The 26,251-nt window shown below is 43.1% G+C and overlaps 1 protein-coding gene and 1 long non-coding RNA gene across 2 annotated transcripts in view; one reads left to right on the forward strand and one right to left on the reverse strand.

Moving 5' to 3' along the window:
• Positions 1-26,251, forward strand: part of LOC141148742 (testis-expressed protein 2-like) — a 102,859-nt gene that overhangs the window by 32,768 nt on the left and 43,840 nt on the right. Inside the window, exons 3-4 of the mRNA XM_073636451.1 lie at positions 16,892-17,092; positions 21,917-22,214. Coding sequence (XP_073492552.1) covers positions 16,892-17,092; positions 21,917-22,214 — 499 coding nt within the window. The remainder of the gene's footprint in view (positions 1-16,891; positions 17,093-21,916; positions 22,215-26,251) is intronic.
• On the reverse strand, positions 1,134-25,346 carry LOC141148744 (uncharacterized). Its single transcript, XR_012245248.1, has 3 exons — positions 25,241-25,346; positions 13,532-13,622; positions 1,134-1,423 (listed from the first exon to the last, which is right to left on the reverse strand). It is a non-coding gene; the product is annotated as an uncharacterized lncRNA (long non-coding RNA).

The following is a 26,251-nucleotide window of genomic DNA, read 5'->3' on the forward strand; positions in this document are numbered from 1 at the left end:
GCACTCTTCAAACGGTATTATTTGAAAGTATATGGATATATTGTCAGTCAATATTGTTTTAGGTACCATCATCCCTGAAACTACTAATTTACTAATTTCCAATCAATATACAGGCGGTCCCCGGGTTACAAACAAGATAGACTCTGTAGGTTTGTTCTTAAGTTGAATCTGTTTGTAAGTCGGAACAAGTAAATTTTTTAAGTGTAGCTCTCCACTGAAATTTCCTGACTTGAAACAGAGGTATCGCAGTCCAAGTCAGACTCTAAGCTGAATGTTCATCTGTGAAAGCAGATACCCAACCCAGAAGCAAAAATGTAGACTCTAGGACAGCTCCATCCTCACCTAGCATGTCACCTTTAGAAAGCAAAGGTATGTTTTTCAACATACAGGAAGTAGAAGCCAAGTTGGAGGACACCAAGAGAAGGTTGTCAGAAGCCATGCAAGAACCCTTTAAGCATGCTTACCAAAATTATCAGTGAGGAGCCAACACTGAGCCCTAAATATATAGCTATGCCCCAAATGTTTCTTGCCAGGAGTCCCCAACAAGTCAACAGAAGGACCAACCAAGGTTTTTTTGATACAAAGAACAGTTTTCCAAGTTATGGAAAGTTAGAAGAAAGTGAAAGCCTGGAGTTTATGGAGAATTCCAAAAGTGTTTATAGAGAGAAACCTAAAGACTCCTGCAAAAAAAACTATTTTTACGCTTTTTGGATAGCATAGGGAAGGGTTAACACCCCTGTAACGTTTGTTTTGCTGTCTGTGCCCCTGTTCAGAAGATTTCACCTCACTTTCTGTCCCAATTACAGAATGGGTTGTTGTGGAAACAAGCCATGGTGATAAAGCATCAGTGGAGACACCTTTTTCCCATAATAACCCTTACAGGAGTGAATTTCCCTGCCTAGGGGTAGATTTCCTCTCACTTCCTGTTGTCTCCCTCCGTTTGTAAGTAGGAGTCTTTTGTAAGTCGGATGTTTGTAACTAGGGGAGCACCTGTACTGTATATTTAGTGATTTTGAAAGAACAAAAGAATACTAGTACAAGCACTAATACAAAACATAATTTTATTATACAGAGATGCATATTAAAACCAAGCACATCTAAGTACACAAAGACCAACCATGGGCAAAGGTATATGAGGTGTGACAATTTTATTTCTCAGAATGGAATGAATATAAAAAGATGGTGCAGGCACATTGTCATGGTGGAGAATATACTTGTCAGGCCAGAGTTCCAGTCTTTTTCCTCCATAACCTTTTTTCAGAATTTCCAAGTACCAATGTTGGTTGACCGTTGTACCATGTTCTATGAACTCACAGTGAACTATCCCCCTGTGATCAAAAAAAACACTTGAGCATACGAGGGTATTTGCATCCGTCCAGTGCGTTTTCGGCTGCCCACTCCTTGCATTATCATTAGACGTGCACTGCAAAAAAAAAATTTTGTTTTCGTTTCATTCGTTTTGGGTTTTTTTTAGTTTTTTGGTTCATTCGTTATGATTACAATTCGTAAATTCGAAAATTCAGAATTTGTAAATTCAAAAATTAGAAAATCCAAAAATAAGAAAGAAAATCTGAAAAATAAGAAAGAATAACAAACTAACTAATAATAACTAACTATTAAATTATAGGTATTGGAATTTCCTTTCAAATTTGGCTGTTAGTGAACTTAACGAATACGAATTTATTGGAAGTCACAAATTATCCAAAATAACGATTGCCGCATCTAAACAAATGGAATGGAATGAATTAATAATAAATAATGAAATTATTAATAATAATAAAATAATAAGATTCATAATAATAAATAACAATAATAATATTAAAAACATTTTATTATTATTATTTATTATTATTAATTTGTTACGTTCCATTTGTTATTTCGGATAATTCGTAACTTATTCGTTACGTTCACTAACAGCCAAATTTGAAAGGAAATTCCAATACCTATAATTTATTAGTTATTATTAGTTAGTTATTATTTTAGATTTTCGAATTTTCGAGTTTTCGGATTTTCGAATTTACAAATTTTCGAATATTCTAATTTTCTCGAATATTCAGAAAAATTTGACGGGTTTTTGTTAATTCGGATATTTCTGAATTAACGAATTTGTCGAAATTCGTTAAAAAATGAACTCGGAACAAAAGCAATTGCACATGTCTAGTTATCAAGGACATCTTCTTAAACTGTATCTATGCCATGCAAAAACTCTTGTTTTTTTATGGAATGTTAACCATAGGCCTGTTGGGGGAATGGGGGGGGGGGGGGGGATTTGTACTAGGAGGGGAAATTTGAGGGACAGAGGATTTGTGCTAGGAGGGGCAATTTCAGCAGGGGGGATTTGTACTGGGGGAATTTATGCTAATGGAGTAAGCATGTAGATTAGTGCTCAATTTTTTTTTGGGGGGGGGGGATTTTGGCTGGCACATAATGCTCATACATCTTGAACAGGGGCACATGTTTGGCATGCTCACCCTGGGCTCTAGATGACCTTGTCCTGGCACTGGCAGCAAGGCTTTAAGAGAATAAAGTAATACTTCCTATTGGGTTATCTCACTCATGCGCAGGAGATAATTGTTGCAGAAGGGAAAGCCACCTTGGGCTCAGCACTGTCACACCTGGGGGGGGGGGCACCACGTGGCAAGCCAAGCTCCCTTCATGGCATACACGCTCCAGATCAGTGGCTGGCAACCAGCAGCTCGGGGCTTTATGTCGGCATTGACAGCTACCGCTGTCACACTGCGCTCTAACAGTCATCCACAGCAGTTTTACTCAGAGTGCACAGCAGCTTTTTCGCACACAGGTCCTGGTGGGCAGCACTCCAAGACAGTAAGGGCAGCTCCTCGGTCTTCACACCAAGAAGCACACAGCAGGATTGGGCAACACAGGTCTCAGCACTTAGCGTTTGCCCTCTTTGGGTCCTGTAGCATCACAACAGTAAACAGATTGGAAAGCAGGTCTCCCTGCAGCAGTGCAGTCCATACAGGCAGGTGTGAAGCCTGGAGCCCTATGCCTGTGTTCTGTGACCATTCTCTCCAGTAGTAGCCAGTCAGAGATCCTTTTCTGCTTCTTGCCACAGTCTGCAGCACACTCCACTGGGTGTGCCTGCAACCTCTGTCTCTCCATGTGTTGCACTCTCTCCACTTGGGCCCTCCATTCTCTTTTTCCTCCTCACTCTGCCTGCTCTCCCTAGTCACACTGGGAAATGTAGTTCCGGCTGCTCCTTCTACAGGACTGTGTCACAATGTGGAGAATACATCTCCCATCAGTCCCAATTTCTCCCAGCAGGCTTTTTGTCATTCCCAGGAGGCACAGCAGTCCTTATCTTTTCTCTCTCTCTCTCTCTCTCTCTGTGATTCCCAGGGTGGTGGGCAAGGCTTTACTCGGGCTACATTAGCAATGGGGAAGGAGGCTGCAGTGCATCTTCACCCTCAGCACTAGACAAACTCATCCCCTTACTGTCTTTATATACACGATATTACCAAAAGTATTGGAATGCCTGCCTTTACATGCACATGAACTTTAATGGCTACCCAGTCTTATGCCCCAGTACACACGATCGGACTTTCCGCACACATAACCGTGGATTTTTGTTCGAAGGTTGTTGGCTTAAACTTGTCTTGCATACACCCGGTCACACAAATGTTGGCCAACAATTATGAACGTGGGAACACGGTGACGTAGAAGACATACGACGAGCCGAGAAAAAGGAAGTTCAATAGCCAGTGCGGCTCCTTCTGCTTGATTCCGAGCATGCGTGAACTTTTTTGCGACGGACTTCTGTACACACGATCAGAAATTCTGACAACAAAGTTTTGTTGGCGGAAAGTTTGAGAACCTGCTAGCCAACATTTGTTGGCGGAAAGTCCGACAGCAAATGTTTGATGGAGCATACACATGGTCAGACTTTCCGACAACAAGCTCACATCCAACATTTTCCATCGGAAAATCCGACCGTGTGTACGCGGCATTAGTCTGTAGGGTTCAATATTGAGTTGGCCCACCCTTTGCAGATACAACTCATCTGGGAAGTCTGTCCACAAGGTTTAGGAGTGTTTCTATGGGAATGTTTCACCATTCTCCCAGAAGTGCATTTGTGAGGTCAGGCACTGATGTGGACGAGAAGGCCTGGCTCGCAGTCTCCGCTCTAATTCATCCCAAAGGTGTTCTATTGGGGTGAGATCAGGACTCTGTGCAGGCCAATCAAGTTCCTCCACCCCAAACTTGCTCATCTATGTCTTTATGGACCTTGCTTTGTGCACTGGTGTGCAGTCATGTTGGAATAGAAAGGGGCCATCCCCAAACTGTTCCCACAATGTTGGGAACATAAAAATTGTCCAAAATGTCTTGGTATGCTGACCCCTTAAGAGTTCCCTTCACTGGAACTAAGGGGCCAAGCCCAACCCCTGAAAAACAAACCCTCATCATAATCCCCCCTCCACCAAATCATTTGGACCACACAGCAAGGTCCATAAAGAAATTAATGAGCGAGTTTGGGGTGGAGGAACTTGACTGGCCTGCACAGAGTCCTGATCTCAACCAATAGAATACCTTTGGGATGAATTAGAGCGGTGACTGTGAGCCAGGCCTTCTCGTCCACATCAGTGCCTGACCACACAAATACGCTTCTCGAAGAATGGTCAAACATTCCCATAGACACACTCCTAAACCTTGTGGACAGTCTTCCCAGAAGAGTTGAAGCTGTTATAGCTGCAAAGGGTGGGCCAACTCAATATTGAACCCAACGGACTAAGAATGGGATGCCATTAAAGTGTGTAAAGGCAGGCGTCCCAATACTTTTGTTAATATAGTGTAGATATCTTTAGTCTAATATATACTGTATTTCCATGCATTTTTTTGTATTAAAACAATTATGTTTTTGAAAGCTTCTACTAGTATTCTTTGGTACGTTTAAAGTCCTCCTAAATATATATTAATTGAAAACTCTTTAACCTCTAACAATATAAGGTTTTTATCCTCTGACTAGGTGATGACACCTTCATGTAAAATATTAACATATTAACATATGCAAACTAGAGCTGCACGATTAATCGTTAAGAATCGAAATCGCAATCTTTTTCACTTCCCGATCTTCAAAACAGCATGTCACGATTCTTTCTAACAAGTGCAGAGAGAAAAAAAAAATCTGGGCAGCCTGGCAAGTTTAATCACATCACACAAATAAGTAGAAACAAAGTATCTTTTCTTTCTTTTATCAAAGGAAAGAACTCCAGCATGTAAATGAAGGAAGTTTAACCATTTAAAGACCAAACCTTTTCTGACATTATAAATAAAATGTAAAAATCATTATTTTCTGCTAGAAAATTACTTGGAACACCCAAGGATGATATATATATTTTTTTTTAGCAGAGGTTGTTGCAATATTTTATGTCACACCGTATTTGCGCAGTGGTCTTTTTTTTTTTTAAAAAAACACACTTTAATGAATTAAAGAAAAAAAACTAAACAGTAAAGTTAGCCCAATTTTTTTGTATAATGTGAAAGATGATGTTACACCGTGAGAATCGTGATCTTTATTCTAAGCAAAAAAATCGTGATTCTCATTTTAGCCAAAATCGTGCAACTCTAATGCAAACAATACAGCTGTAATTGTGATATAGGCCTCATTCTGGGCTTTATTTTAGTGTATTGTTTGCAATAATGCAGTTAAAATGTCACTGCTGACCCCTGCTTGTTAAAATTCTAGTTGCCTGGCTATCAAGCTGATCCAATTGCTTAAAGAAAAATTCCACTTTTGATGAGAAAAATACATTCCCCTGTGGGTGATCTATGTACATTGCATTGATTGTAGCACATCTGCAAATGCAATCATAGTTTGTAGGGGGAAAAATATTAAAAAAAAAATATATATATATATATATATATATATATATATATATATATATATATATATATATATATATATATATATATATATATATATATATATAAATGCGACATATTGTAATTGAACGTTATTAAAAATTACCTTTCCTTTTCAATCTGCAGCAGATTTTCTGTAAAATGATATGCAATATGGCAGCCTGGAGAAATGTAATTTTCTGTTTGTGTGATTGGCTTACTGGTTTTTCCAAAAGTCTGCACTAAGATACAAGTCATATTTTTAGCATCCCCTGCAAAATGTAGTTTTTTGATGATATACTCCCATGGAAATTATGTCTAAAGGGATGCAGACCACGCAACTTTCCTCGTTAGAACCCTGCAAGTGCAGCAGATGATTGATTACAAACTCATTCACAATCACTTCACACATGGACACAGACAAACAAACAGCTATTTCTTTAAAAATAACAAAAGGTAGGAATCTACAACAACTATGGTAAAGTATATAATGCTGCTACCAATCCAGTTCATTAAAGTGGTTATAAAGCCTTAAAGTGTTACTAAACAGTAAAATCAGTGTGTATATGCAGTAAAGAATGCTTGTTATACTCACTGTGGAACCTAAGGGGTTAATCCTCTGCATTGTGTAAAAAGGCTGTTTGATCCTGTCTTCTCTGATCCTCCCCTCTTTCCTCTGTCCCCTGATAATTTCCTGCTAACAAAGAGTCTATGGAGTCAGTCTGCACATGCTCAGTTTGGTGTGTATTGCTAGAGAGGTTTTTTTTTCTTGGGAGAGTTCATGTGATCAGCACAGGGCCAATCAGCACTGTCCAGACAGAGGGTCAGGGGTCTTGCAGTCTCATAGGACAGTCAGAAAACTCCTCCTACAAGCTTTAACCAGTGCTTGACTGGACACTGATAGAAGTCACAAGATTGCTCTAACTGCTGATGAGAAAAGATATTTATCGGTTAATATTTACTAAAATAATTGCATTTCCATGTTCTGTGTACTGTGGGAGATGAGATATAGTGAATGCAGAGTCCTGGGTTTAGGAACACTTTAAGGTTTTTCACCTTAATGCGTTCCCACCCACGCCCCAGAACCACTTTTCATATATTAAGGTGTAAGAGTGTTAAAATAAAAGAGGGTGCACCGAAGGACTCGTGGGATGGACAGTGGGTGGTTTCAGTGGGAAGACCAGTGGGCGGGCCCTTGGGAATATTGGGGTTGGCCCCGTGGGGTCCAGGCCTAAAGCTGTGTAAGGGGCCCCAAAATTTCTGATGGCTACCCTGGGGACGGGCCGGGTCGCGGCTCCATGTCTGAATGGACACAGGGAGCTGTGGCTCGGCTCAGGTGCCCCCATAGCAAGCTGCTTGTTGTGGGGGCACTCAACAGGAGGGAGGGGCCAGGAGCAGCGAAGAGGGACCTGAGAAGAGGAGGATCAGCGCTGCTCTGTGCAAAACCAACTGCACAGAGGAGGTATGTAAAACATGTGGTTTTTTTTAACGAAAAAAAAAAAAAGAGACTTTAGTATCACTTTAACTGCACTATTACTAACAATACACTAAAATACAGCACAGAAGATGTCATCTCCTAGTCAGGGGAATGTTTTTCCTCAAGAAAAGTGGAATTACACTTTAATGGTATAGGTAAATGTGATGGTCAGATGCTTCAACCTTTGAGTCATCTAGTTTACCGCAACCCCTGTCTGTGTCCTAATGTCACAGATATGGTGAGCAAATGTCAGTGTTGTGTGCGTCATAGATGGGCTTATTCTGTTATATTAAAATGCCCTCAAAGCAGTTCATCCTCTAGAACATGAAATATAGTTTGGCGAGTAATCATTCAGAGGATGACTGCACATTTTCAATCGCTTCACCGCCTTTTCTGTGAAATGCAATTTAACAATTGTTCGGAACAGCTGCAGAGGTGGGTGGGTGGCGCTATTGTTGGCACTGCAGATAGGGGCGACATTGTTATCAGGGTACACCGTGTGCTGCCAGCGTATATTAGGAGATGTTACCTCATTGCCAGCCGCATTACGATCACAACATCAAAAGAGGGACTTCCAGGTTTAGGATGTACACAGTACAATAAGAATGAGTTTATGTGTATGCTCGGATTATATTCTCATCCTTCCTATACATGTAAGAATACGATCGTTCAACATAATAATTGTGCTTATGGAAGAACTGTATATTTCAGAAATCAAACAAATTAGACCTAGCTTATCTCTTGCTATGGCTTACTAAAAGATTATTTTCAAGCAAAAGAACGTTGGAAGGATTGGATTATTTATGGATTGTTTATTGGTGCATGTATGGCTAGCAATGCAGCTAAGACAATGGCTGAAGAATAAGCTTGATGGATGTACTGCAGACTTAAAGTGTTACTAAACCCAAAACAATAAACAGTCTGTATATGAAGTAAGGCATGCAGAAGATATAATAGATGAAAAGATGAAAAAATGACTGAAGTTCCGCTTTAAGTACTATTTACAGGTTTTGTTCTCCCCCCTCCATGACTGGACAGCGAAAGGCTAAGCAACTCTCTCTGTCATGCCCTGTACACACGGTCGGATTTTCCGACGGAAAAAGTGCGATCGGATTGTGTTGTCGGAAATTCCGATCGTGTGTGGGCTCCATCGGACTTTTTCTGTCGGAATTTCCGACACACAAAGTTTGAGAGCAGGATATAAAATTTTCCGACAACAAAATCCGATCGGTTAAATTCCGATTGTGTGTACACAAATCCAACGCACAAAGTGCCACGCATGCTCAGAATAAATTAAGAGACTAAAGCTATTGGCTACTGCCCCGTTTATAGTCCCGACGTACGTGTTTTACGTCACCGCGTTCAGAACGATCGGATTTTCCGACAACTTTGTGCGACCGTGTGTATGCAAGACAAGTTTGAGCCAACATCCGTCGGAAAAAATCCATGGATTTTGTTGTCGGAATGTCCGAAACAATGTCCGATCGTGTGTACAGGGCATCAGTCTGCTCTCTCCTCCTATCAGCATGCTTCTTGTTAGCACATGAATACTGCAGTACAACTGATTGGTTGCTTGTGATGGTTCTCCGTCTTCTGCTCTGAGCTCTGACGTACAGTGATTGCAAAAGGCTGATAACAGTGGATCTCGAAAGGCTGCTTATGTATAAAACCACATAATTATGTAATACAGAGCTGAATGTGTCTTTTGCATCTGCCTGTGCCTTGCAAAAGAGACATCTTTTCTGCAATAAAAAGCCTTCCTGTTTGCAGTTTTTACTGTTTTGTCTGCTTTAAAGAGGAAGTAAAGGGCTAAACCTTTCATCCAAATTCTAATTTGCTGCATTTGTAAATTCAAGAAGCCAATATAAAGGAATAGTAGTGATAAAAAAAAAGTACTTGTGGGTTTAACCAATCATTTTTTTGTGCAATTCTCCTTTAAGGGGGTGTGGCAGGGGTGTGTCCTATGCCTACATACTTTTGTTAATAGGTGTCCCTCATTCCCATTTCAGAAAGTTGGGCGGTATGCCTACAGGTAAGCCTATAATAAGGCTTACCTGTAGGTGCTGTAAATATCTCCTAAACCTGCACCGTTTTGGGGATATTTACTATATAAGCCACCGCCGATGGCATCGGTGCATGCGCTCTGAAGGAACAGCCCGCTCGTGGCGTTTCTTCAGGGACCTGTGCAGTGACCGGGCGGATCCCGCATGCATGCGCGGTAGTGACGTTATTGTGACTCCAGCCAATCACAGCGCTGGAGCCCGCGAACCCGGAAGAAACACTGGGGAAGATGTCAGCCATCTCAGCAGTGTGCGATGCATACTAGCTCATTATGCCTTTGTCATACAGTTTTTTTTTAAATCGGGTTTACAACCTCTTTAAGTTCTAGTTTGCAGTATTTAGGCACTGTGACAGACCTAGCTGGGACAGAGGCTTTTGGAGAGGACTGAATGCAAGCCTCTTGCCTACTGACTATAGGCCCTGGCATTTGAGGAAGCTACAAGCATTTAGGAAAATACTCTGTTATGTAATGCAAAAGGACATTATTAGGGAGGCCATGATGGTCTCTGCATGCTTGGGACTCATACGCAGATGTATGTGAAAGGAATGCTGATTAATGAGATCTGGAAAGCCCTGGGTCTCCTGTTGTCTACTTCTAAGAGTATTTCACCCATTGTTGTTTGTGCTAATTAACCTTGCTATTGTATAGAGTTCTGTGTTGATTTATGATAATGTTGATTGTGTCTTCTGAGCTAAAAGATGGCATATTTGTCCTAAAGGTCATGTCTCTTAGTCACGTAGGCTGTCTAAAGGATTAGATAATTAACTCATGTTAAATAGGTCTCTGGTTACAATTTGTATTGTCAACAAGCTGTATATATTTGTGTGAGATCTCAAATAAAAGGTTATTCCTGATGTACTCCAAGACTGATGTTTTACCCTACACTGAGCTATGACTAGTGAATGGGAAAGCTAAGGGGTCTTGGATTGTGTGGTACCGGACAGTGGAAGCATTTGCGGCGGACATCTTGAGTACGGGGGTCCATCACAATTGGCTGGCAACAGTGGGATCATGCTTCCTTGCTGTGAACACATCCAAACCATCACCTGGATCCAAGGTCTGGATAGCAGGAGAGGAGAGGTACAGATACCAGCCACCATGGAAGAGGAATTCAGATGGAGCTGCTAGACTTTACTTAGCAGCAGAGTGGGGCTCCCTTTGCCTGGGACTATCAGGAAACACCAGTTGACAACTCTGAAATCCTGGCTGAAGAGTCGGCAATGTGGCAGAGTAATAGTGTGCTTTGCCTACCTGCCCCACTGGTCTTATGGCAGATGCTGCAAGTGCTGACTGACCTTGACGAACCTGTTTCTGCACAAGACGAGGTTGGATGGAGGAATGTGCCTGTCCAGCAGCATGCCAGAGAATCGGCAGTGGAAAATCTGGAGATTGCCATCCCCAAAGCTGAAGTGCTGACTACAGGGCAGAGCTCTGCTAACCTCTGCTCAGCACCGATAGCATCTTCTGGGTTCCACAGACAGATGGTGAACCTCTATCCCCAGACACAAGTTGCAGAGAGAGGGGATTTGATAGACTTCTGCTGAGGAAGAACAACCTTGTGAGCCCCCAGCAGAAGAGCTGGTATTAGGGCCAAACTTCACTGTGCTCTGCCCAGCACCAACAGCAGTATCTGTGGAGTTACAAGGAACTTTCCCAGCTGAAGCTCTGGCCACCGGACAGAGGGTCCAAGGCCTCTGCCCCACATCTGTGGCGATTCCGGAGGCTCAGGGTGAGAAGGAGGTGGTCACTTCCCAGCAGCAGAGCAGGATACAGGGGGAGAAGGGAGAGGAGGTGTTCGTTGTCCCTCCCCAACAGTTGGCCAGGGTGGAGGAAGCGGTCTTTCCTCCCCAGCAAAGATACGTGCACCTGGGAGACAGTACCACAGACATGTCGTCCCAGCAGCCAGATGAGGGAATGGAAAAGGAAGCAGCCGGCTCACCTCCCCAATGGCAGCTACACAGTTTGGGAGTGGAGGAAGCCAGACTCCTGCCCCAACAGTTACCGGGGCGGAGGATGTGGAATTCCCAGCAGAAGTGCTGGCAACAGGGCAGAGTGCTACCAACCTCTGCCCAGCACCAGCAACAACTGTGGAGCTACAAGGAGCCGGGGCAGTTGGCCCCTCTCTCCAGTGACAAGGTGAGGTAGTAAAGCTTCTACTTCCAGCTGAATCACTGGCAACAAGGCAGAGCGCCGATGGCCTCTGCTTAGCACCTACAGTGTCTCTACAGCTTCAGGAAGCTGGGGCGATCGGCCCCACTGTCCAGCAGCAGACGGCGCCCCAGAATGATGACACCAACCCAGCTAAAGCGCTGGCAAACGGACAGAGGGTCCAAGACTTCTGCCCCACGCCTGTGGCAGTTCTGGAGGCCCAGGGTGAGGAGGTAGTGGTCACTCCCGAGCAGCAGATCAGGACCCAAGGAGGGAATGCAATCGGCACCTCATAACTGCAGCTTGAGCTGATATTGGTAGATGAGACTGCGGTCTCCACTCGCAGCAGCCCAGCAGAAGGGCTGGCAACTGGGTAGAGTGCTGCTGGCCTCTGCCCTCAACTAACAGAAGAGGGAGTTCCTGTAGTGGATGGGACTTTGGTCTTCACTGACACAACCCCAGAAAATGGTGCGGCACTGAGACAGGAGGATGTCAACCATGCTTTGCAAGCACTGGGGGATTTTCACCTACTAAAATTGGATGGGACTTCAGTCCCCACTTGTATACCCCAGGGATGCTGGGCAGTCGGCCCAGATCCCCAACAGCATGACAGAGTGAGCCCAGTCACCCTGTCTTCTCTCCAGCGGCTGAAAGGACTCCAGGCAGAAGGGCCAGTCCAGGCCTGTACCCAGTGGCGGGCATGTTCTCTGAGAGAGGCAGAGGTTGGCTGGGTAATGTTTGGGACAATTTGTTTGGGGTACTGTGTGGAGACAGGCACCAGGGGACTGGAACTATGGACTAACTTCAGAGTCAACCCGTCTGGGGTCTCCTCCTGCGTTAGTCTCCTGCTGAAAGGGGAGATGTGTGACAGACCTAGCCGGGACAGAGGCTTTTGGAGAGGACTGAATACAAGCCTTTTGCCTACTGACTATAGGCCCTGACATTTGAGGAAGCTACAAGCATTTAGGAAGATACTCTGTTATGTAATGCAAAAGGAGATTATTAAGGAGGCCATGATGGTCTCTGCATGCTTGGGACTCATACGCAGATGTATGTGAAAGGAATGCTGATTAATGAGAACTGGAAAGCCCTGGGTCTCCTGTTGTCTACTTCTAAGAGTATTTCACCCATTTTTGTTTTTGCTAATTAACCTTGCTATTGTATAGAGGAGATGTGTTGATTTATGATAATGTTGATTGTGTCTTCTGAACTAAAAGACGGCATGTCTGTCGTAAAGGTCATGTCTCTTAGTCACCTAGGCTGTCTAAAGGATTAGATAATTACATCATGTTAATTAGGTTTCTGGTTACAATTTGTATTGTCAACAAGCTGTATATATTTGTGTGAGATCTCAAATAAAAGGCTATTCTTGATGTACTCCAAGACTGGTGTGGTCTGATGTTTTACCCTACACTGAGCTACGACTAGTAAATAAGAAAGCTAAGGGGTCTTGGATTTTGTGGTACCGGACAGAGGAAGCATTTACGGCGGACATCTTGAGTACGGGGGTTCGTCACAGGCACTTGTATTGTAGTATTAATATTGTGGAGGAGGAAGTAAGGCATCCACCCACCAGGGCATCCACAGCAACCAATCAGATTGCAGATCTCATATTTGTACTGGCTAAGCCATGAAGGAAGAATAGATTGGTTGCAGTAGATCCCCGGTGTGCAGTAGGTCCATACTTTCTTTTATTTCATTTTGTAACATCATGAGCTGGATTGTTTGTTAAACACCGATTAGGCGACATCTGTATTTGTAGCTGGGAAGGTTATTTTGGTATCTCAGCAATGTATTAAATTAGCTGATTACAGACGGGTGTCAACATCAATTAAATCAACAGCACACATAGTGGGTACTGAAATTTTGAATGATTCTATATTTGTCACACTGACGTTGACCTTGTGACGGTTGGCGTTAATTTATGTGATTTGTTTTCTGTTTTCCTGACCCTGGACAGATAGTATAATACAATATAAGATTACCACTTGACCTCCGGAAGATTTACCCTCTTTCGTGACCAGGCCATTTTGTGCGATTTTTCTCTACCTTCTCCGGTGATGACCAACCCTGAAACTGAAATGGGCTTCATTAGGAAAAAGCCTTGCAGAGAAGTATTGGTTAAACAGACTGTAAGGCAGTCAAGGCAATAAAATGTTAACAGCTGTATCATTCAATAATACAATATAATGGGTAGCGGCTTTCATTCTCTGAAGGCCACTACCAGAATGCAATAAGCGAATGAGAGAGAAACGACTCTACCAACAATAGTAACAGAAGTCACAAAGGTGAATGTCACTGAATTATAACGATTTTCTCTATCTGTAATGCTGTAGGCCAGGGGAATAATATATGTAAAAATTGCCAGAGGTGGGGTCCTTTACTTTGGCATGGGAAGCTCTCAACCTTCAAATGAAAGTATTTTTAACGGAGACGAAGAACACTCACAAAGTATCCTAGGGTGCTTGAAGATGGATGGATGAGGAGGACCCCCTTAAATAGAGTTCCAATGTCAGCAGGAAGGTCATACAATATAAACAGGTTCAGTACACACAAGGGTGGCCAAAGGACTCTCGCTACTCAGATGCCCTTTAGATGTCCTCCTGACAGCCGTCTGTAGTCTAATAACTGCCTCTGTAGACCAGCTGGAGATAGATGCAAAACAGGCCACAAAATCCTGAGACTGGGTAATGATGGGTCATTGTGTCCCCAGAAACCTCTGCACACTCAGGGCTCTTATTCCTGCACTTTCCTTTCATGTCTCCCTATGTGTCTCGTAGTCTCCCTTGCAGCCTTGCTTCCTTTTATGGGCTCTCTCTGCTTCCTCTTACTGTCTTCCATTGTCATCACCAACTGTGGCTGTCCATGCAGCCAATCATAATCCTCCAGTTCTCTCTGCTCCCTCCCACAGTCTTGTTCATGATGTAACACTGGGCATTATTACTAAAGACACAGAACTCTATTTTCGCACGAGATGGAAGTGTTCACTGGTTTGCTTTGCCATAGCTCTAATACAAGTGCTCAGAGAAGTCTGGGAAATGTAGTCCTGAAGCAAGACTCTGCCTACAGTGAAACTGGGGTTTCAACTACAAGGCCCATAAGTATCAGCAAAGGGGAGGGGCATAAAATAAAATTAAAAGCTCAGAAAGGAGCCGGTGTTCTGCCGAAAACTCCAACTCGCCAAAATGTCCAACCACGTTACTTCCGGTAACTCCGCAGCACCAATAATTGGATATTTAGAGAAGTTGGCTGTTTTTGACAGAACAGCGGCAGCGTATACAGTACTGTACACCATATAATGAGTAGTTGTTAGTCAACCCGATATTAACCAACAACATGGCCACCTCCAAGACTGCGACAACTTTTTTCCTCCTTACCCGGTGTTCTGTCAAAACAGTGAACTCCTTGTGTACCGTAGTGTATACGCTGCCGCTGTTCTGTCAAAACAGCCAACTCGTCTAAATCTCCAATTGTTGATGCTGGAGTCACCGGAAGTGACGTGGTTGGACATTTTGGCGAGCTGGAGTTTTTGGCAGAACACCGGGCAGTTGGAGAAAGGTGGTGTGCTAGACCAGGTCCAGGCTGGAATACATCTGACAAGGCCAGATCAGAGACAAAGGGTGGACTGTTAAGCAAAGTGCCAAGTCACTGAGAGAATCCAAGGAGGAGCCTTCGTTACCCAGAACAGCTGCCAAGACGCGTTCTTCGAAACCCCTGCTGCTTTGCTGTTTAAAGTGGAAGTATACTTCCAACACTAACTTTTACCTATAGGTGAGCCTATAATAAGGCTTACTTATAGGTAGTGTAAATATCTCCTAGACGGGCACCGTTTGGGAGATATTTACTGTACATGCAGCCAGTGACATCACTGGCGCATGTGCGCTAAAGGAACCCTGTGCCGTGAATGGCGGTGTGTGGGAGTGACATCATTGTGGCTCCAGCCAGTCACAGAGCCGGAGTACACGAACCCGGAAGCAAGACGTGTGAAGATGGGAGCACCTGCAGCTCTGACATCTCAGTGCTGGAAGAACTTTGTTTTAAGGTAAATTTAACATAATGTGCTAGTATGCAATGCATACTAGCACATTATGCCTTTACCTTGCAGGTACGAAAAAAAAAAGTCCAGCGATTTACAATTGCTTTAAGGAGACCCCCCAACATGCAGAGAATGCACCAACATCTAAAGACTGCCACACAAGAATATGGTGGGAGGGTCTCCGACCCAGCTAAGGACTTTGACTAAAGGTAATTTTCCTTTGCAACTTAGACTCAGGGCACACCAGCACAGTTCCCCTAAGAGAGCTGAACACTTCAGTGCTGCCATTTTCCACTGAAAGCAGCAAGCACTAAGACAAAAGACAGCACTCATAGCTGCTATTCTTCCAGAATGCTGCTTTTATTTACACAATTGAATTACATTTTCTGCATAATACCCTAACACTAACTCCTTCAAGTCCCCTGCTCACAGTACACTCCGAACTCTTTGCATGTGCTCGCTTTGCCCTGTCACTCTTAAAGGGCACATTGACTGAAGATAACCTGTTATTTATCTGTTTTTGAACTTTTTGTTCCCCAAGATATCACAGTCTATGCACTCCAACATTAAAGGGCCCCACCTGAGCCAGCAGAAGCTAACATCCAGAACTGTCAATAATTTTTCCACTTTTTAGATATTTATTTGTAAAAAATTTAGAAAACCATTTATCATTTTCCTTCAACTTCACAATTATGTGCCACTTTGTGTTGGTCTATCACATAAAATCCCCAAAAATACATTAACATTTTTGGTTGTAACATGACAAAATGTGGAAAATTTCAAGGGGTATGAATACTTTTTGAAGGCACTGTATACCTCTTACTTTCATTACAGTCTCCATAAAAGGAAGAGAAAGGAAAGTGCTCCAGTGTAATTCAGACAACAAAAACAATCTGAGGGTGATTCTAGTCATTCCCTTATATATCTAAAACTAAAAAGTTCTGACTTTAGATACACTTTGTTCATTAGGAGGAGGTATAATAATTCCATTTGAGGTGGAGGGAGGCATTGTCACCAAATATGGTAAACCAGCTATGTTTTCGTTGTTGAATGGGACGTTGCTTGTGGACCCCAACAGAATGTGTACTGCTTTACAAACCATTTAACAGGGGAAACTGTTTTTTTCAGCGTATTTGGCCGATTGTCTGGATTAGTAAAATTATCATTCATTCACTAGAAAGCATATAAAATCTCCTGTTACAGGGTTATTGGCCTATATGGGCTGGGCTGCGCTGGCTCTACTTTACCAATTACGGTAGCTAATGAAATATCATGATAGGAAATAATCATTATGTTTCTTTGGCACCAGGGCTGGATGAATGAAATGTTTTCCTACGATCCTGAGACGTATCACCCAGCTCTCACACACTCCGTGTTTGTAACCTTGGAAGGGACAACCTTAAAACGCAGCTATCCAAAGAGCAATCTGCCTCGAAGGTCCACCTTTGGAGAGGAGATTCCAGAAGTCGCATTTGTTAGCCATGAGATCAGTGACTTGACCAGTGCTCAGGTAAGAGGTGAAAGATCATCCAGTTATATGCATATTAATGGTGTTATTTCTTTAAAAGACTCTTACAAGTCCACCCCTCACAAACCACATATACTTACTTCTCTACACTCCCCTGCTGCTCCCACCTCTCCACACTCCTCTGCTGGGCTATCACACCTACACATCAGCTAAACTTTAGGACCAGAAGTTTGTTAGAACTAGAAATGCATGGTGTAGGACATTGATGCAGATGTCTGTTATATGAACTCTTGCCCTAACTTCATGAAAAGCAGTAGGCCATTGCAAAACAGGGGAATGAGAAATTACAAAAATTTAGCCTCAGATATCAAAGTGTCTGAAATGTGAACTGTCTGCCTCACAGCAACCAGTCATATTCAGTTTTGTTTTTCTGCAAGCCTAGTTACATAGTTACATAGTTACATAGTAGGTGAGGTTGAAAAAAGACACAAGTCCATCAAGTCCAACCTATGTGTGTGATTATGTGTCAGTATTGCATTGTATATCCCTGTATGTTGTGGTCATTCAGGTGCTTATCTAATAGTTTCTTAAAGCTATCAATGCTCCCCGCTGAGACCACCGCCTGTGGGAATTCCACATCCTTGCCGCTCTTACAGTAAAGAACCCTCTACGTAGTTTAAGATTAAACCTCTTTTCTTCTAATTTTAATGAGTGGCCACGAGTCTTGGTAAACTCTCTTCTGCGAAAAAGTTTTATCCCTATTGAGGGGTCACCAGTCCGGTATTTGTAAATTGAAATCATATCCCCTCTCAAGCGTCTCTTCTCCAGAGAGAATAAGTTCAGTGCTCGCAACCTTTCCTCATAACTAATATCCTCCAGACCCTTTATTAGCTTTGTTGCCCTTCTTTGTACTCGCTCCATTTCCAGTACATCCTTCCTGAGGACTGGTGCCCAGAACTGGACCGCATACTCTAGGTGCGGCCGGACCAGAGTCTTGTAGAGCGGGAGAATTATCGTTTTATCTCTGGAGTTGATGCCGCTTTTAATGCATGCCAATATTCTGTTTGCTTTGTTAGCAGCAGCTTGGCATTGCCTGCCATTGCTGAGCCTATCATCTACTAGGACCCCCAGGTCCTTTTCCATCCTAGATTCCCCCAGAGGTTCTCCCCCCAGTGTATAGATTGCATTCATATTTTTGCCACCCAAATGCATTATTTTACATTTTTCTACATTGAACCTCATTTGCCATGTAGTCGCCCACCCCATTAATTTGTTCAGGTCTTTTTGCAAGGTTTCCACGTCCTGCGGAGAAGTTATTGCCCTGCTTAGCTTAGTATCATCTGCAAATACAGAGATTGAACTGTTTATCCCATCCTCCAGATCGTTTATGAACAAATTAAATAGGATTGGTCCCAGCACAGAACCTTGGGGAACCCCACTACCCACCCCTGACCATTCTGAGTACTCCCCATTTATCACCACCCTCTGAACTCGCCCTTGTAGCCAGTTTTCAATCCATGTACTCACCCTATGGTCCATGCCAACAGACCTTATTTTGTACAGTAAACGTTTATGGGGAACTGTGTCAAATGCTTTTGCAAAATCCAGATACACCACGTCTATAGGCCTTCCTTTATCTAGATGGCAACTCACCTCCTCATAGAAGGTTAATAGATTGGTTTGGCAAGAACGATTCTTCATGAATCCATGCTGATTACTGCTAATGATATTGTTCGTATTACTAAAATCCTGTATATAGTCCCTTATCATCTCCTCCAAGAGTTTACATACTATCGTTGTTAGGCTAACTGGTCTGTAATGCCCAGAGATGTATTTTGGGCCCTTTTTAAATATAGGAGCTACATTGGCTTTTCTCCAATCAGCTGGTACCATTCCAGTCAGTAGACTATCTGTAAAAATTAGGAACAACGGTCTGGCAATCACTTGACTGAGTTCCCTAAGTACCCTCGGATGCAAGCCATCTGGTCCCGGTGATTTATTAATGTTAAGTTTCTCAAGTCTAATTTTAATTCCGTCCTCTGTTAACCATGGAGGTGCTTCCTGTGTTGTGTCATGAGGATAAACACTGCAGTTTTGGTTACTGAAGCCCCCCGATTCACTCGTGAAGACTGAGGAGAAGAATAAATTCAATACCTTCGCCATCTCCCTATCCTTTGTAACCAGATGTCCTTCCTCATTCTTTATGGGGCCAATATGGTCTGTCCTCCCTTTTTTACTGTTTACATACTTAAAGAATTTCTTGGGATTCTTGTTTGCTCTCCTCCGCTATGTGTCTTTCGTGTTCTATCTTAGCTGTCCTAATTGCACCTTTACATATCCTGTTGCATTCTTTATAAAGTCTGAATGCTGAGGATGATCCCTCAACCTTGTATTTTTTGAAGGCCTTCTCCTTTGCTTTTATATGCATTTTTACATTGGAGTTAAGCCATCCAGGAGTTTTGTTCGCTCTTTTAAATTTATTACCCAATGGGATACATTGGCTAATGCCCTTATTTAATATGCTCTTAAAGCAAACCCATCTCTCCTCCGTATTCTTTGTTCCTAATATTTTATCCCAGTTTATGCCTTTTAGCAAGGTTTGTAGTTTAGGGAAGTTGGCTCTTTTGAAATTCAGTGTCTTTGTATTCCCTTTATGTTTCCTATTTGTGTGATTTATACTGAAACTAATTGACCTGTGATCGCTGTTACCTAAATTGCCCCGCATTTCCACATCCGTGAACAGGTCTGTATTGTTGGTAATCAGTAGATCCAGTAATGTTTTATTTCTAGTTGGTGCGTCTACCATCTGACCCATAAAATTGTCCTGCAAGACATTAAGGAACTGGCGAGCCTTAAATGAATGCGCGGTTCCCTCCGCCCAATCTATGTCTGGATAATTAAAATCCCCCATTATGACAACACTTCCCATCCTTGCTGCTACTCCAATTTGTGATAGGAGATCCGTCTCCACTTCCTCCCTCAGGTTTGGGGGCCTATAGCATACTCCCAGTATTATTTTCCCCTTAGCTTTATCCCTTTGGAGCTCTACCCATAAGGATTCCACCTCCTCTCTAGCTCCCTCAGTGATGTCATCTCTCACATTCACTTGTACATTATTCTTGATATATAGGCATACCCCTCCCCCTTTTTTACCCTCTCTATCCTTGCGGTATAGGGTATACCCTTGAATGTTTGCCAGCCAATCATGAGAGCTGTTGAACCAGGTCTCTGAAATTCCCACAAAATCCAAATCCTCCTCGTACAACAGTATCTCTAGTTCACCCATCTTGTCCGCCATGCTCCTGGCATTGGTGAACATGCCACATAGTTTAGACCGGTCGCATATTGTCTTCGTATTGGGTGTTTCGAGATTGCAACTAGGACTTGCTACTATACTCACCTTGTGTTTTTGTGCTTTGGTTAACCTACCACTAATGCCCCCAATACTACCCTCTGGAATATCTTCCGCGCTGGCTATCTCTGCCTCTGGACCCTCCCCCCCATCGCCTAGTTTAAAAACCCCTCTAACTTTTTGGCCATCTTCCTTCCCAGCAGATCTGCACCCTCCTCATTTAGGTGCAGTCCGTCCCTTCTATAGTACCGGTTACCAACTGAGAAGTCGGCCCAGTCCTCCAGGAACCCAAACCCCTCCTTACTACACCAGCTCTTCAGCCACTTGTTTACTTTCCTAATCTCCCTCTTCCTTTCTGGTGTGGCTCGGCCTGAGAATACTACCTTGGAGGTCCTTTTCCTCAATTTAGCTCCTAAGTCCCTAAAATCGTTCTTTAGGACACTCCATCTGCCTCTGACTTTGTCATTGGTGCCAACGTGCACCATGACAGCCGGGTCTTCCCCAGCCCCTCCCAGTAATCTGTCCACAAGATCCGTGATGTGCCGAACCCGAGCGCCCGGTAGACAACATACTGTTCGGCGCTTCAGGTCTTGGTTACAGATTGCCCTCTCTGTCCTTCTAAGAATTGAGTCCCCTACCACCAGAATCTGTCTTTCCTTTCCTTTTGCTGCCCCCCCCACTCTCACTGGAGGAGTTCTTCCCCCGGCAGCTAGGAGAGTCCCTCAGCTCCAGCAGTGCTGGTCCCTGACTGGTTTCACCAATGTCACTCAAAGTAGCGTACTTATTGGGATGCTCCAGTCCTGGATCGGCCTCCCTGGCACTTCCCCCTCTACCCCTCCTGACTGTCACCCATCTACTCTTTGCTAGTGCCAGCACCTCTTTGTCTCCACCCGCCTCTGTGCTGGCCCCTGCCGGCACCTGCCATGTACGTTCCTGGCTCTCCTTTAGTATGGAGGGACTTCTCAGTGCTGACAGTTGCTTCCCCAGATTCAGAACCTGGGCTTCCAGGGAAACAATGTGCTTACATTTTGCACAGCAGTATTCGCCCTCGATCGGATGATCAAGGAACGCATACATGCGGCAAGATGTACAAAGAGTCGCCTCCCCACACCCGCCGGGCATCGTACCTATTAAATTTAGTGAGGATTGGGGATTTTACCCTGTCCAAATTACCTAACAGCTAGCTTCCTGGCACAAATACTCAAGACAATACACAAGTACACAACAAGACAATACACAGGTACACAAGACAATACACAGGTACTCACAGACCTACGTGCAATCGCAGAACAGTCGCAGACCTATGTGCACTCGCAATACTCAAGTAGTTGATTGCAGTCATTCACACTTTGCTGGACAAAAATGTCTTCCCCAAGAAAATCATATAACAATACATTGTTTGGATCAGTAGAAACCATTGTAGCAGGCTGTTTGGGTGAAGTAGGACTTGTGTCCCATTTTCCTAACTGGTATAAGTTTGGAGATACAACATGTCATTATTATAATTTCTACAGGTTTTTTTGTTTCCATATGGGCTGGCCAAGAAGAGACTATGGAACAAGAAGTACCCTATATGCATCCAGCTGTATAACTCTGAAGATCTCTATAGCCAAGAACTAGTTGATGGTGGAGAGACTCCAGGGCAGGAAAGAGAAGACTCAGAAAAGATTGCAGGGGACTGCAAGGCTGAGACTTTATATTTGTTTGGGAGGACAGGGAGAAGCAAGGAAGAGTGGTATCAACATTTACTCCGAGCCACCCAAGGGTCCCTTGCTGGAAGACAAGATGGCACTAGAAGCGACAGCAGAACAGGTGTTTTCATGCTCATTCTGTAGTTTTCCCATTTATGTCTAGTAGAAATATGATTTTGAATAAATGCTGGGCTTTGTCATGAAAAAATCACAAATGAGCTTCCTTTAGCAGCCAGTCTTAATTTTTGCTACAGAGACACACACAGCAATAAAACCTATTGGGGCTTATATGCTTCCTATATATGGGGAGGTGCAGCAAGGTGCGGCGGCAGTAAACACACAGGGGGTCATTTACTATAGCTCCAGGAAGTACTGGGTGCTATTACATGTAATAGCGCTCATTTCAGGCAATTAGGAGTTCAACTAGGTGAACGCGCAAATTAAAAATCATGCTGTTAGTAGCAAACATGCCTTAGTAAATTCAGAATTAGTACTAATCGGCGATTCCGCAAATTTCTACCAAGTTATTATATAGCACTGCACTGCAACCATGATCCATGTATGTGAAGAAAAAGTTTTTTTTTGTGACATGTGCTCTACCTCGTGTGCATCCATTGATGTATATTGCAATTAGTATTCCTAGTTTTTTTCTTCTTTTGCTAATGAATGCAATTATGAATGAGTATTACAGAGTAATGCTATTATGTACAGTTACATGTATTGAACATACACTTACATATCTGTTGTATGTCATTTTTTAATGTTTTTTTTTATTTCGTGACTATAAAACAGTAATTATTTATGTTCATTCTTTAATCATACTACACTATTATGCAGGTCTCAGTGTACTTAGCACAATGGCTTGGTGGTCTGCTCAGATGTCTCCTTAGCACTCAAGTTATGAGTTCAAATCACAGCCCACCCACCAGCTGTGTTTATTTTACCAGTGCACAAGCAAATTAAAATAAACCAAAAAAAAAAGTAAACTGCCCGTTAACTAGTGCGTGTTTGGACTTCCACACCATAATGTTATTGAATACTTACATACCATTGCATGCATTTAAAGAGTTAATATAATATCAACCAAACTAAGGTACGTTGGCTAATTGCCCTTGGCCTATTTACAGCATATGCTGCTGTGGCTAATTGGCATTTGCCTTTTTTTCAGCAATGCAATCTTTTAGTTTACCTCTGTGGGATTTGAACCTAGAAGCGCTGACCACTAGCCTATTGGGCTGAGCACAACCATACATAGAAAATACATTTACTAGTGTTTGATGTTTTTAATTCTATACAATAATATTTAGCAAATCATTAATATTAGGGAAACAACCATACTAATGCTGATGTGGCATTGGCTATTATGAATTGTTGTTTTTTAAATGGTGTGGGGTCCCCCCCTCAGTCCATACCAGGCCCTTCGGGTCTGGTATGGATTTTAAGGGGAACTCAATGCCAAAATTAATAAAAATTGGTATAGGGTCCCCCCCCCAATCTATACTAGGCCCTTTGGGTTTGGCATAGATTTTAGGGGGAACTCCACACCAGAATTAAATTTAAAATTGGCGTGGGGTCCCCCCAAAATCCATATCGGACCCTTATCCAAGCATGCAGCCTGGAGGTCAGTATAGGGTGGGTGGACGAGCACCCTTCCTTCCTGAACCATACTAGGCCACATGCCCTCAACATGGGGAGGGTGCTTTGGGGTGGTTGTCAGGGGTCTGCAAGTGGGAGGCTTATCAGAATCTGGAAGCCCCCCTTTAAAAGGGGACCCCTATATCCTGTCCCCCCATGTGAATGAGTATGGGGTACATTGTACCCCTAATCATTCCCCTTAAAAAAGTGGAAAAAATAAAAATACCACCAATGTGAATCCATCATCAATCCCAACGGCTCCACCACCAGCAAAGGCTACCCACCAACTGTCTGCTTCTCCATCTGTCATTTGAGAAATAGGTAAAGGGTGGGGCAAACTGGTTATGCTCCCTTGTGACAGCACCAAACGGTGCATGCCTTTCCAGGTCTGCCGGTGCAACGGGCGTTGGGATTGACAAAGCATCTACATGGGGTAAAGAGATGTTTGCTAGTTTAAAGTAAATAAAGGACTTAAACTGTGTGTTTGGTGTTTTTTTAGACGTGGCCAATTTTTGGGGCCACAATGTACCCTATAATCATTCACGTAAGGGGGTGTGATCTGGGGGGCCCATTGTTAAAGGAGGCTTCCAGATATCGGTAAACCTCACACCCGCAAACCCCCACAACCACCGTTCATGGTTCTGGGGAAGTGGCCATTGTCCCCACCCCACATGCTGAGGACATGTGGCCTGATCTAGCTCAGGAGTGGGGGGCACTCAGTTGGTCCCCTCCTTTCCATGGCCTGCTAGGCTTAGCTCTGACATAAGGAACTGGTATGGATTTTGTATGGGGCCCCTATGCTGTTTCTTTATGCTACATTTGTGGCTGGGGTTCCAGTTAAAACCCATACAAGCCCCAAAGGGCTTGATATGCAATGGGGAGGTGGGGGGGTGGGGAGAGCCACGTGGTCTGCTTGTTTTGTCGTTATACTGCCAGAAATGGCTTGCAGCCAAGGAAAACTATTCAAATGTTATTTTTTGGTGTTTAAATATGTCATTATTGCTGCAGCAGGTTCAAGACTCAGGACAAATGCAACACTTTACAGGCAGAGGAAGGGGACCCCCCAGACACTCTTTTGAATCTCAAATTTTGCTTTTCTGTTTTCACTTCAAACATCCTTCACCCTTTGGCACTGGCCCTTTAAGGGGTTTGCCATTCTGAGAGGTGGGGTGGGGCTGCTGGCACTATTACATGAAAAATATGCATCCACTCTGCCAATGCCCAGCTACTGGGAGGCCACATATTTGCATGCGCTCTGTGCCAACTGTTTACAATCACTGCTCCTTTAAAAATGAGCTTAGCCCATATATACATAGCAGTGTATTTACAGGAACATGTACAAATGCAGGAAGTCTAATGTGCAGAGAAAGAGGCAGTGACGTGTCTACATGTCCAGGAAGTGAATGTGAGCGAAGGATCACTACACTCAACAGTCTCCCCCCCCCCCCACAATAAACTAAGCTAACTAGCACATCCCCCCAACCCAGAGAACAAGACACCGCTCACACTTACCTTGCATATCAGTAGCAGCTCTGCTTGTGAAAGTAGTGACCCGGCCATGTTAGAGGCTGAGCAGCAGTACATTTCCTGGGGGTGTGTATGCCCTTTCCACTTTTATGACGATGCATTTCCGGGTCAAAAGCCGACCTGTGTGAATAAATATGCACAGTTGCGACACAAATTTTATTTATTTATTTATTTGTTTCTTAGAGAAAATTCACATTTGCCAGATTTCATGGTTTGCCTAGTCCACAAAAGAATAACTAGAGCACTGAAATTCAGCTTTGGAGCAGAGTTGTTTTTTTGTGGGGGGGGGATTCCCTCCCCCCCACATTTCTACTCAAGGACTTGCATTTGTGCACAACCAAATACTTTTTTATGCAACTCGATTTACTAAAGATTTGAAGGGGTATGAATAGTTTGCACTTAGAAAACATATATTTATAGTCTGCAAAAGTCAAACAAAGCAAAAAAGAATAAACTTTTTATTTCAACATTAGTATAAACATTTGTTACATTAACATACTTGGGCCAAAAAATAAAATAAAAGGCATGGAAATGATGCTCGAGCATTTGGAAATATAGTTAGAAGGGCCCTGCTCAAAAGAGCTTACAATCTACAAGGATAGAACACTAAAAATTAAACACATTAAACAAATCACATTAGAAAAGCAAAAAAGAAATTTGATACAAATCAAGCCAATAACCATAGCAAACATTTTTGAGGATCAGAACTCCTCACTCCAAACCCCTAGAACATTAAAGTGCAGGATTAAAAGAAAAAACAGATAAAATTTTTACAAACTCAAAAAAGGCAGCGCACAAACAAAATCAACAAACACTTATGTTTAGAATTAGCATGAAGCTCGATTTTCATCTAAACCATTACATAAAAACTATAACAGTTGTAAATCTAACATGTGAGAATTATGCCGCGTACACATGAGTGGACTTTACGGCAGACTTTGCCCGGCGGACGGGATTTCGTCGGACAATTTGATAGTGTGTGGGCTCCAGCGGACT

This window comes from Aquarana catesbeiana, linkage group LG06 (genome assembly GCF_042186555.1).
Source record: "Aquarana catesbeiana isolate 2022-GZ linkage group LG06, ASM4218655v1, whole genome shotgun sequence".
NCBI classification, from domain to species: domain Eukaryota; kingdom Metazoa; phylum Chordata; class Amphibia; order Anura; family Ranidae; genus Aquarana; species Aquarana catesbeiana.